The 13,809-nt window shown below is 36.2% G+C and overlaps 1 protein-coding gene across 2 annotated transcripts in view; it reads left to right on the top strand.

Annotated features, from left to right (window-relative positions):
• LOC140447431 (uncharacterized) overlaps window positions 1-11,731 on the top strand; it is a 42,433-nt gene extending 30,702 nt beyond the window's left edge. The window contains exons 7-9 of one of the 2 annotated variants that reach the window (XM_072540076.1): window positions 2,515-2,792; window positions 6,673-6,829; window positions 11,387-11,509. In XM_072540076.1, the coding sequence (XP_072396177.1) occupies window positions 2,515-2,792; window positions 6,673-6,826 (432 nt within the window). In that variant the 3' untranslated portion in view covers window positions 6,827-6,829; window positions 11,387-11,509. Of the gene's footprint in view, window positions 1-2,514; window positions 2,793-6,672; window positions 6,830-11,386 lie in introns of both variants that reach the window. The other variant, XM_072540078.1, reaches the window with a different exon arrangement.
• The last annotated feature ends 2,078 nt before the right edge of the window (window positions 11,732-13,809 follow it).

Genomic DNA, 13,809 nt, shown 5'->3' with positions numbered 1-13,809 from the left:
CAGACAGGCTCTGACTACTTGTGTTGGTATTGTATCCTCCAGTAACGTTGAGCATATCGCACGGCTCCTCAGTATTCAGTCTATCTATCTGCAGCTTGTTTCATCTATTCCGTTTAGACGAATTGCCCTTGTAATTGCTTTGTAGGAAGTGTTGTAGGAATGCTTCCCCTACATCGAGAAATGCTCCTAACATCACCTCTTCTAACATCACCTCTCCTTAGTTTTCCTGAACATATTTTACCTTCTGTATGAGATTGTGCAATGCTGTTTCTGTAGAGATTCCTGCTTGATATGCATATTACCGCTGATGTATTGGACTTTTAACCAATAACCGTTTCTAATATGCCTACCGAGCAGTTTTTTTTTCCAGTCTTCAATACGAATCACATCAGAATTATCGGCCGCCTTGGTTTGGAGGTTTGGAGATACGAGGAATCGCACATTACACCACTGCACACGATCCCAACATGCGCCCCGCATGTTAAGGTCGTGTGCAGCGTCTAATAGTTTCTTGCACCTCAGACTAGAGTTCAGTCTGTGTGCTTGTTTCTCTCATTTTTGATAACTTGGGTTCCCGTTTTTTGTGTTTGGTACATTTACAAAACATAATCACATTTACTTTTATGACCATGGGTCTAAAGAAGAAGAAGGTGTCAGAACGTGTGCGAGTAATTGACTTTGCAACGATGTACGGGCATGGCATATCAATAATATGTACTCTACTTAAACAGAAGGAGTTGATAAAAGGTAAAACCCGCTAAGGACGTTACACTTATTTCCAAGCTCCCTCTCTCTTTCCATGAGAAGATAGAGAAACTATTGATTCTGTGAGTGACAGAGAAGCAGCTTCAAGAAGGAACCTTAACACAAAGCATTGTATGTGACACAAGTGATTTACGGTTATTTGTTGAAGCAGATCCCACACACTTCCACAAACGAAGAATCAGAAGACTCATTTAAAGCTAGTCGGGACTGATTTGATAACTTTAGGAAAAGGACCGGCATTCACTCCGTCGTCAGGCATGGTGAGGCAGCAAGTTCATATGTGAAGGCAGCTGAGGTTTACATCAAAGCTAAAGCCAAAGGATACATCCCCCAGCAAGTCTTCAACTGTGACAAGACAGGGCTTTTCTGGAAAAGGATGCAGAATAGGATTTACGTAACGGTAGAAGAGAAGAGGATGCCAGGTCACAAACCCATGAAGGAAAGATTAACTCTAGTACTTTGCGTCAATGTGAGTGGAGACTAAAAAATCAAATATCTGCTAGTATACCATTTGGAAAATCTCAGAGCCTTTAAGTCACATGAGATTTTAAAAGAAAAACTACAAGTTATGTGGAGGGCAAATCCAAAGGCTTGGGTCATCAAGAAATTCTTTGTGGAGTGAATAAACCTGATGTTTGGCCCTTCTGTTAAAAAATATCCACAGAAAAACAACCTACCCGTGAAAGCCCTTCTCGTCCTCGACAATGCCGCTGCTCACACACCAAATCTCGAAGATGATTTACTTGAAGCGTTCAAGTTTATAAAGGTTCTCTACCTACCACCAGGTGATGGAGAACAAATCTTACCCTTCGAGAGTTCCGGAAGGACATCTTTAACATCGTGATATGCGTAAGAATTATTGATCAGGCCTGGCTGGGTGTTACAACGAGGACCTTAACCTCTGCATGGGAGAAGCTGTGGTTGTAGCTGAAAGGGCCTTCGAAGGATTGGAACTAGGAGTGTTAATGGTAGAGGAAACTGTTTCTCTGTGAAAATCCATGGATCTGGTGATGGAGAGAGAGAGAGAGAGAGAGAGAGAGAGATGTGAACGTACTCTTTGAGGTACAGTCTCAGAATCTGACAACCGAGGAGTCGCACGATGCCAGAGATGGAGGAGGTTATATCTATAATAGATATAAAGAAGATCTTGGAAATGTGGAAGAGTTCGTAAATAAAACTCACCCCAAAAAAGTTGCAATTGGTCGTACATCGGAGTTCTTTAACGAAACTTGCCCAACTCATTTCCGCAATATCCTGGAAGGGAGGAAGAAACAAAACTCCTTGGACAGTTTTTTAAACGATCTGTAGGTGAAAATGACCAAAGCGTGACGAAAAAAGCGAAGACCAGTGAAGGAAATTAAGCGATTCCATAAGCACTTCACTTGTTCTCATGTTTTTATAGAATATGTATTTGTTATTTACAAATATATGTTTATTCTTGTAAATACATTTTTCTTATTCAAAAACACTTAACAAAAACAACTGAGGTAGTGTTTTGCTGTGGGGAAAATTGCTTTGAGATAAGAACAATTTAACTCAACAACAACAAAAATTAAACTCATATGTCGAAGTACCACTGATATTAATATTATTATGAGTCTGTGTATTTCTACCTAAAAATCTTTTTAATAGCTGTCAGCACAAACCTAAATTCAACAACATAAAGTAAAACGTGAGATATGACAGCGATCTATTGATATTCCCACGTGCTTTTAACCTAACATTTTCTGTCAAATATTTTTTTTTCAGGCTAGACCACGATCGATTGGTAGATGTGCAATGTTGAACAGATTCCGCGTTTTCTTCGTGCTTCTATTGGTTTATCTATACGGTACACGTGTACTTATCTATGAACTAGAAACAAGACTACCAAACAGATGGTCATTTGTGGACGACCTAGTCAAAGAAGGATCTACATTTATATTCGTTGTATTAACTGGAATTATTTTTGGTAGACCGCTTCCGGAAAACTCGCAATTCTCGTTAAGCGTCGATGAAAATTACCAGAATCTTGAAGAAAATCAAGTGTAAGTAACTCTATGTGTTTAATTAACTAAATAGCCCTTTAAGAAGTAGGGTTTACAATACAATTAATTTATTAATATAATTATTATAAAATTCTAAATACAAAGAATATGCTAATTGGCAACGTAGCATCATTACGATAAATACGTATCTTTTTTCCAATACCTTTTTTCTGGACCAAGAGATTTTCCTCTCGGTCTTCAGCCTATCTTTATCTATCTTTTCATCTACTACCAATGATTCCATGGTCCCCGTTCTTCTAGCTATGTGGTCAAAGTAATTTAGGTATGCTCGGTTTACTTTTTTTATAGCCTGTCTTTTATATAAAACTCTTCTAGAATTGACAGGTTAATTCTGTGGTCTGTGGTTGTTTCGGAGTTCATGTTTCATCTGCGAATATAGCAGTGGAAAAAATAAGGGCATTGGCAAACCTGAGCATTTTTTCCTCCTTGGGCCCGTCTGATCAGAAAGATCTCCATTATCAGTGATGCTGAAGCTTATTGTGTTGGCTGCCCATTGTTGTTACCTACATCCAGTCTAGAATTTTTGTACCCTGCAGAAGTTTGTACAGATCTTTTGCTTGGTTTGTCCTAAATATACCAGAGTCTCCTCTTGGTTGCTCATACAGTTTTTTATGATCCGTAGCCTCGCAATCGCATAATACATGTTTTACAGTTTCTAGTTCCTTGTCACAGAGTCTGTAGTTAAGGTCTCCATTGTAAATGCTTTTTTATTCATGAATTCTCTTACTGGTGCATACCAGGTCAACATTCTGGTTACTGTTCTCAATTTGTTTCGGCCCATATAAAGCAATTCCTCTCTTCTTTTTCTACATGGTCCACCAATGAAGATTTTTCCATGTGTTTATTTTGGGATTCCCTCCCAATATCGCTCATGACCCTCTGTGACCCAGTTCTACAAACTGCAGCCTTTGGTAGCCCCAGAGTAATAGCCACTTTGTTTGATTCGTTCGATCCCCTTTTTGCAAGTTGATCTTCTTTTTCGTTGCCTTCAATGCCCCGATATCCTTGTATCCAGACAAGCTCAACCTTATTTCGGTCTCCCAATTCATTCAGTTCTTTGATGCAATCCCACATCAACCTAGACGTCCCTTTATGACATGCCAGTTCCTTCATTGCCCCTTGGCTGCCAGACAATGTATGGATCTACTCTTTTTCAAGAGCTCTCTTATTATTTCCTTTTACACATTGCAATATTTTATAAATCTACGCTTGAAAAACGGTGCAGTTTCTCCCCAAAGCAAAGCTTTCGCTAATTCTTGGGTTTTGGAGTATATTCCTGCCCCCACACCCTCTGTAATTTTGGATCCATCTATATAACAGATCTTACCCTGTTGGTTATGGTACTCTTTGGTTCTCCATACATTCCTGGCTGGAATAGACATCCTATATGAATTCTTAAAATTCTATTTTATGTCATGTGATCTGGTTTCTCATTAAAGATGTCCTTTGTCACATTCCTTGTGATACTTATATGCCCTGTCTCTTTATTGCAAAGTTTCAGTGATTGTTTTATTCTCTAGGCCCCAATCTTGCTTCTCTTTGTATTATCAAATGCAAGGGTGGCAGGCTTAGTAGAGCCTACATAGCTGCTGTTGGAGTAGTACGCATGGCACCAGTTATCTATATTCACACAAGTCTTTGCATCTTGCTAAGTTTGGCTTTTGCAGCTGTTTGAAGTGTCTTAGTCCAACACATCGTCGCTGCATAGGTAATTGAGGATTTGGTTACCATGTTGTACACCCAGAGCACCATGTCCGGTTTTCATCCCCTTTTCTTCCCATACATACGCCTGACCCTCATAAGTGTTGTAACTGCACTGCTTGTTCTTTTCGTAATTGCCGGTTCCAGGTCAGTTTCGAGTCTAGTATAACCCCGAGATACTTTACCTCTCCCTTTGGCTGAATTACTTGTCACTCCAGATTTAGAGGACCTAATCCCTCTAGTTTTCGTCTTCGTGTGAAGGCGACTATGGTGGATTTATATTTAGCCCCTCTTTATAAGTCCATTGTCTCACTAGTTCTGGGCCTCGTTCATGCGATCTTTGACTACCGTATTATACTTTCCTTGGGAGATTACTACCAAATCACCTGTACGTCCAATTGTTTTATGACCGTTTCCCTTTAAAGTTCCTATTAGTCCGTCTATCACCAGATTCCAAAGCTATGGACGCAGAACTCTTCCTTGTAGATATCCTCTATCAACACGGGTTTCCAAGGATGGTGGTGTTTACCTCTGTATTCCTGACCATAGATTCTATCCAGTTCAAACATATGTCCTCGATTCCTTTACCACTTAGAGCATTGGTTATGGATGTTATCGAAGTGTTGTCGAAAGTCCCCTCTATATCCAAAAGGGCTCCCCGCATCACCTCTTTATTTTCAGTTGTGTTCTCCACTTTTTCGAAGAGTCTCTGGAGTATACTAAAAAGACTACTAAACCTGAGCTTAGTATTCCTTGTAATTGTTTAGTATTCCATATTTTAATTAATATAGCTGTTGCGGTTCGGGCAATTGCTAGTCTACGCTTGATTTCTAAGGAGCTATCGTCATTGTTGGTTCTTATGGATTCTCAATTTGTCTACTACTTCGAAACTTGCCAGTTGGTGTATATGCGGTAGAACATTATTTGCCCTATCTCTTATCATTATTTTTTTTTGCAGTGTTGATCTAAAGTTTGAATTCTTTTCTTATATGGCTTAGCTGTTAGGTGATGGTAATCATTTTGACTTCATTCGCTGCTAGTATAAGTGTATCATCTGCGTATTGCAGGTTACTGATTTTTCTTTCTCCTACAGAGATTCCTCTATTATCTCTATTATCCCATTCGTCTAGTACTTACACTATATGTTCAGAATAATGATATTATGCAGCCCTGCCTAGCTTCTTTCTGTTTTAACGAATTTAAATATGTATATTCCGTATTTTATCATACAGATTTCTTATTAGGATATCTATGGAGTTCGTTACTCCCACATTTCCCATTATACCCCAGAAGGGATCCCACTTTGCTGCATCGTAGCCTTTGCATCGTATAATCGTATAATCTACGACACAGAGCAGTATTGGTCTATTGTGTTGCCCCGCTTGTTCTATTTTCTGTCTGGTGTTCAATATCATCTCACCCGTTCTGGTACAAATCCGCATTGTTCTTTGGCTATCTTTGGAAGTATAAAGATCTTTAGCCGTTCATTGCTTATATGGGATTTGGCTTGCAATCGGAATAAGAGCAATGGTAATGTAATTACTGCATACGATTAGTGATCTTTTTTTATAAATAGGGATAAAGGTCGATTCACACCACTCATCAGGCCATTCATCTGTAATCCATATCCTGTTACACATATCCAGTATTACATATATGCCAATATCGTTTATTGCTTTTAGAGTTTCCACTGGTATGTCATCGATTTCTGGGTTTTTTGGTTCTTAGTTAATTGAGAGCCTTTTCTACTTCTTTTCGTAAAGTGACATACTTACTAATATGCTATTTCATAATTATTGATGTGTTTCGTCAACTTGTCACACTTACCCCAATGATAGACAAATCTAGCTTGCCCAGTTCAAGGAATAGATTTCTTAACTTACCAGCCTCTAAATTTCTTCCAGCTATCCTATACGGGTTCTTTCACTAGTTAATGACCTGGGAAGCTCTATTGTCTGATTGTGATTTACATCCTCTGCTGATTCATATGTTTCGCAGAAATTTCTTAAGCGAAATGACGTTAGTTTAAGTCTCTCTATACAAACTGGTGCCATATCTTGTAAACAGCTAGTGACTTTCTTCAATAAACATGGTAAATAAGTTTGAACAAGTAGGAAGGGTCATTACATATCGCTAATGACAAAATAATATCTTTTAGTTACAGCCAGCTGCACAGATCTCTTGTTAGGCTACGATTAGTGTTCATCTTGGCGATACCAAATAGTTCCCTGTCTGATTCTTCTAGTACTACCAAGATTCTGACCGATGATTTTCGCTATATAGACATAAGCTCGGAAGCGAGCGAAAAATAATAGGTTTGATTAGGTTTTCTGCATGTTTTGACACTGGTTTAATACATAAACTGTGGCATGCGATATGTCATAATAATATTTAACATTGAGTACTGATTCTAGCTTATATACACAGACACATGCCTAATAGCACACCTGGTACGATTTTCTCACACTTTGAGCACTATTAAATCACTCTAGTATTTAAGCAATATTTCGGTACTTCAACTACAGCAGCCAACAACAAAATTTTGGTTGAAAATGTTTTTGACTTTAATTGCTGATTTTTATCTTTAAAATCAAATCTGTTCTTAGTTTTTTAGTATCACCCAAAGATTTTGAGAAACCTGATTTTTATTAAATAGTTTAAAATCTCTATATGGTATATGGTAAAATTTATGAAACGCTATGTTAAATCACAATCATGGTTTTAACTTACAGTAGGATACTTGAAATAATAATCCAGTACAGTAATGTAGGTTTCACTAGTCAGACGGAATTGGTATATACACCTTTTCTGTTTTTTAAGCATCTTGTGTTGCTTTTTCTGCGACAAGAAGCTTGTAGAGACTGTCGGTGAACTGACCAACTGTAGTCGTCCATCATGCTGGTGTTCTAACGGCCCTGATTTTTTACCCCGCTCCTCATTAATATCTCCCAATTTTTTTGGGAAGTAGTCAAGATGACTTCAAAAAGAGAACTTTCAGGCTCATCAAAAATCCTTATTTTTAAAATTTCTTTAGCATGTTAGCTACAATAGTACAATATTCTGGGTATTTTGCATTTCCTAAGAATTTTGTAACAACTTGCTTGAATAATACCCATGCTTTTTTTTCATTTATGGTCATTGTGGTTTCAAAGTTACCGTCATTTTTCCGTCGGGTCCTACAAAGACGTCTCTCAAAGTTTAGCTTCTGAAAGGCTTGGGAACTTTTTCCAGAGATACTTGAAATAAGGTCCATCTTTAGGCAATGTCTTTACAAACTGTTTCATGAGGCCTAACTTTATATGTAGAGGTCGTAGGAGAATGTTTTTAGGATTTTTGCAGAGAATGTTTATCTCGCCGGAGTTTAAACTTTCCCTCACAGGTCAGTTCTTTCTGCAGCAATGTCGATCACTATAAGGTATATATGCATAAGTATTAAGATTGTGTACCAAAACAGTCTTTAAACAAGCTTTGGATGAATCAATAAACAGTTTCTAGTCTTCTTTTTTGTATTCAACTTCAAACTGGTTCATCAGACCTGGAATGCCTGAGCAGTACATTTAATTACCTTCTTGTTCAAAAACCGTTACTACTGCCAACAAGTTTTTTTTAGTCTAGAACCAAGCAATTCAGCTTTTTCTTTTGTTAACCCAAGATTCCTAACCGAGTCGTTAAGTTCGATCTGCTTAAACAGTTTAGGATCTATATTTTCTAAAGTACGTTAGAACTTTGCATTAGCTGGCTTATGTTACTCTGACTGTGCATCAGAAAACACTTCAGTTTTAACAAAATTCAAATTATTTATAAGTTTTGGGACCGCAAATCTAGATCGGATAGTCCTACTAGTCGGATGGCGGACATTAGGTTAGGGTTGGTTTTTTTCTTCTTGTTTTTTGAATTATGACCAGTTATGACCAGTAATATCAATACTGCAAAAGTAGCAACCACCAGTGTGGTTTTTAGGCTTCCTTCATACCATAGGAAAAGCAAACTTAAAGGCTTCTAAGTTCTTACGCAAACAACATTAAATATTTATATTAATTCTCACATCTCCTGTTTTCAAGCAATTTGTACTCTCCTTTTAAGCACCTCTACCAACTCCATACACGTACCGGTAAGACTTCCAAGATTCCAAGACCCTATCCTTATTTTTCTAACCTGTAATAGCCACCTAGAAATATTCCTCATTTGGAAATCTGAACGGAGGCTCAGTCTGCTTTCTGGAATATTTTACCTCAGAATATACCATACTTTCAGTATAATTATTATAGTATAATCAGTTTTCAGTACAAATCTAATATTATTATTAATATTAGATATAAATATATAATCTTGTTACTTTAAAACCAAATAGTAAGACAAAGCAATACAGCAAAACATTAACTACCATCGACTTACCCTGCACCATTAACACACGAAGTTAATTTCCTTAAAAACACTAATGTTTCTTAAACCCAGTACACTCTTCTTCATTTCTTCAATAAGCATGAGAAAAAATTTCACTGTAAAACACTTGTACTACACTGACTGTCAAATATTTAAAGGCTTTACAAAAAACAGTAAAGTTTGACGTTTAAATTATAACTTTTTGATAGCTTCCGGATAATGATATGATTATGATATATAATCTGTTGTCTATTGTAGACCTCGTAGTGTATTTTGTGCCCTTCTTTATATAAATATCAGCCTTTTCCTGCATCATGTTCACCAAGGACGTAGCTGTATTGATTATTGATTGTTTCTAACTCTAGATCTTTGCATCATGGTATCTTTCACCTAGGTATCTTACTATTAGTGAATATCTTCTTCGTCTTCTTTTTATGTAGACATGACTCTTCTATTTCTTACCCAGTCCTTGATATTCTCCACCTTGCATCTACGTCATATATATGTACTTCTAGCTCTGTCCCATAGTGTTTTAAATCAATTTTTGTAAGTGTTTTCATCTCTTCTAACATTATTTTTGTCCTCTCTGTCAGGTAGTGTTTCTGCCGCGTATGTCATTATTAGTCTGATGACTATTTTGTAAATTCTGCTTTTCATTTCTTTCCCGATATTTTTATTTCTTCATATTGTTCCATTGAGGCAAACTGCAGCTCTGTTTGCTCTATTCACTTAATCTTTCTCTTCTCTTTCGAGCTTTCCGTAGCTATGTAGATAATGTGATGCCTAGATATTTAAACTCCGTCAGTTGTTCTATTATCTGACCTTCCAGCTCCAATTGACATCTTAGTAAATTTGCTGTTATAACCAAGCATTTTGTCTTTTTTGTGGAAATTAACTTGTTAAATTTTCTGGCGGTTAATTAAATTGGTGCAGCATACGTTGTAAATCATCTTCACTTTGACATAGTAGTATTGCGTCGTCTGCGTAGAAGATTATTTTAAGTTGTTTTTCTCCCATTTGGTATCCTTTTTAGTTCTTATTTTTTATTAATTCATCCATAATCAGGTTAAAAAATAGAATCTCCCTGTGTTATCCCATTGCCAGCTTCAATAAGGTCAGTTAGTTCTTCTTCTAGTTTTACTTTTATCGTATTGTTTTGGTAGATATTTTCAACCGTTTTCATTATTCCTAAAGGTATTTCTCTTGCGTGCAATAAATAGATACCGTCCTTTAATTTGACCCGGTCAAATGCATTCTTAAGTTCCACGAAACATAGATATGCCGGTTTGTTGTATTCTAATGATTGCTCTTGCACTTGCTTCATTATAAATATAGCGTCGGTGCATGATCTTCGCAACCTAAAGCCTTGTTGATCTTTTGCTAGTGTTACAATTTCATTCAGTTTATTTGTTATCACTTCGGTTGTTAATTTTAGTGTTGTGTTTAATAAATTAATTCTTCTGTAATTTTCCGGGTCCAATTTGTCTCCCTTTTTAAAGAAAGATCTCAATTTTTGAAGAATTCTGTCTTGTTCTATTATTTTTTGGATTAGTTTTAATAGTTGTTTGGTCAGATCTGGTATTCCGTACTTTAGGAGTTCGTTCGGTATTCTTTCCTCTTCTGGTGATTTTCTGTTTTTTTAATTTACCTAATGTTTCCTTTACCTCTTCCTACTCAATATTTATTTCTTCATTTGCCATGACCTCTCGTGTTGGTGGTTCATTATCGTCACCTTAGCAAATAGGGATCGAAAGTAGGCTACCCATGTTTCCTTTTGAATGTGTTTCGTTTTTATTAGTTCGCTTATCTCTTTTCTTTGTCCTCTGATCATTCTCCATATTTCTTTTTGTGTTCCATAGAAGTCGTGTTCCATCTGTTTTGAGAAGCTTTGTCAGTGTTCCCTTTTTATTTGTCTAGCTAAACTATTGGTTTAATTTCTGATTCGTTTATAGTGGTTATATGCCTGTTATGTTTGTTGTGTCCTGTATTGTAAAAATGCTTTCTTCTTTTCTTCACATTTTTTCTTCACTTCCTCTCTAAACCATGGGGTTTTCTTTTTTGATATTAGTGAATATGAACACGTATATTCTATTGCCAACGTTAGAGAAAACTTAGCCACCACCTTATATCTTTTTAGTGTCATACCGTATGCTCATGAGACGTTGGCGATGATTCTGGCCCACATAAAAAATGATAAAATATCATCACATTATGGTAAAAGATATTTAGCTTTCTTTTTAGGTACTTATACCTTCTTGTAAAACCTATATTCTGTTCATTGTTCTAGCCTCGTAAGTTTCTAAAGCGTTGTGAACTAGGTGGGATAAAAAATATAATTTACATGAAAATGGGCGTGTTTAAATTTTTAAACATCCACTTTACACTCCTAACTTAATCCCTAGCGATTTTTATATGTTTTTCTAAAAATATCTAATATATAACTTCTGAATAGTTTAAAGTATATTAATCACTTTTGTCTTATGTTATAGGTCTCCAGGATCTTGGTTGCCTATTGCTTTGAAGTCACTACCCTCATTACTTTCCCAAGCCATTCTACGACCCTTATATGGCCAAATTAGAGGAGAACGGCGTCCACTGCTTGAAAAAAAAGTAGTGCATTAGTCACGCTACTAGGATTATTATAATATGCACAGCATAATAGTCTTTATATATCAGCAAAAATATTATATATTTTGAGTTGAATTAGGACCTTCTATAAGTTTTAAATGCACCAGAAGTTTATTAAACTACTATATAAGTCAGTTTCAATAATTTATTTCATATTTATAATTTTCCTTTATGATACTCCGTCCAAAATCATAATTTTGATAACAATTTAATACCATCAATAAATATTCAAAAATTATTGGTCATCTAGACCAGATTTTAATTGTAACAAAGAAAAGCTGTATAGTGTTACTGATTTTCTCACAGTCCGACACTGCTTTAATTCTTCTTCCTTCTCGGAATGCCGTATTTACTTATTATTTTTAAAAACGTACACGAGATATAACTGGGCCATGTTATGCAGCATGTATTGTTTCAAGAGCATTAAAATGTATCATTTTACAATCAAAAAGCGAACTTTCGCCCGTGAACAAGAAATCTAGGCATTGATTATACGCACGAGTGGACGCGTATTCATTCCTATCGTTTATCTCGTTTTAGCACAAAAATACTGAGTGTTAGTAAATGTGTAGAGAGAACGCCGAACGAAGGTCTGCATAATCTTCGGACCATTATTTTGAATTAGTATAATGTTATGTATAGGTATAATTTATAATTGAGAGTGCAATTTTAATAGTAAATACAGCGCATTCCTTAAAACGAGCCAACCTGAATAGGTTAGTTAATATTGACAGAGAAAAACATATCTAAAAACATCTCAACCATGATTTTGTTTGTCTTTTATCATCACTGGCTCGACAACCCTTTTTGGGTCTTGGCCTGTTCCAGGATTCTTCTCCATTCTGATCTGTTTCGTGCTTTTTTTCTCCAGTTTTTTATTTTTAAGGTTGTTATATCATTTTCTATTTGTTCTAAGTATCTCAGTTTCGGTCTTCCTCTTGTTCTTTTTCCTACTGGCATCTGTTTGAATATTTTGTTTGGTATTCGCCTTCTTCCATTCTTTCTACATGTCCTATCCAACGCAGCCGTCCTATTTTAATGAATGTGATAATATCCGGATCCTGGTATATTTTGTATAGTTCAGAGTTGTATCGTCTTCGCCATATTCCGTTTTCTTTTGTGCCCTTATATATGTGTCGCAAGATTTTTCTTTCGAAGGTGGCTAACAACGTTTCCTCTCTTTTAGTGAGTGTCCAGGTTTCTGAGCCATATGTGAGTACCGGTCTTATTAGGGTTTTATATATTTGGCATTTTGTCTTTCTTGCGACGTTATCTGATCTTAGGTGTCTAATTAAGCCATGGCAACATTTATTTGCAATAAGTATTCGCCTCTTCACTTCCTCCGTAACGTTATTATCAGACGTGACTAGGGATCCCAAGTATACAAAGTTTTTTACCCCCTCTATGTTGTATTCTCCTATTGTTATATTTTGTGGCTGCCTTATTTCTGCGTTTTTGTCTTTTGTTTGTCTTTTGTTTGTCTTTACTCTTTTTAAAAGCAGCGGGCCAAATATATACCTTGGGATTAGTTTCTGATGGTAGTACTTACTGATTTTTAAGCCATATCAGAAATACTGCTATTTAAGATTGCGCGGAAAATATAGAAAAATCAGCATAATTACCACACATGCTAATACAGGAGAGGAAGACGTGGAAATAAAAAAATCAGGAACAACTCAGTGAGCTAATTGGAAGAGTACCAAAATATGACATAAAAATAATCGTAGGAGATATTAATGCGAAAGTAGGAAAAGAAGATATTTATATGAATATATGTGGCAAAAGTCTTCATAAAAAAGTAATGACAATGGCAAAAACTAATAGAAATTTCAATGGAACATAACTTGTACTAAAGTAGCAAGTATACAAGTTGATCATAAAGATGTACGTAAATTAACCTGGACCTCTCCTGATGGAAAAAATTGGTTGGATTGGTTGGAATTGATTGGATGGAAAAAGAAAGATGGATTGACGAGAAACCAAATAGACCATGTTCCCAATACAATAGATCCGTGACTAATTGTAGAGCTACAGAGGAGCAGATGCCAACAGTGACCATGTCTTGACAATAGTCAAACTTAAGGAAAACGCAAAAAAAGGAAAACAACGGAAAAAGTACAAGTAGCAGCTTTAAGATAAAGAGGTAGCAAACAGAATAGAGGAAGAAATAAACAAGAGATTGGAAAAGATCACGATGGGGACTTAGAGGAGGAATGGAAACTAATACAAACAGCGATGATACAAGCGACAGACCTTAACACCGAGAAAGCAAAAAAAGCAAAGA

The sequence above is a fragment of the Diabrotica undecimpunctata genome, chromosome 8, assembly GCF_040954645.1.
Source record: "Diabrotica undecimpunctata isolate CICGRU chromosome 8, icDiaUnde3, whole genome shotgun sequence".
Taxonomy (NCBI): Eukaryota; Metazoa; Arthropoda; class Insecta; order Coleoptera; family Chrysomelidae; genus Diabrotica; species Diabrotica undecimpunctata.
Note: the sequence above shows the minus strand (reverse complement) of the source record. Positions and strands in the feature narration are given on the sequence as shown.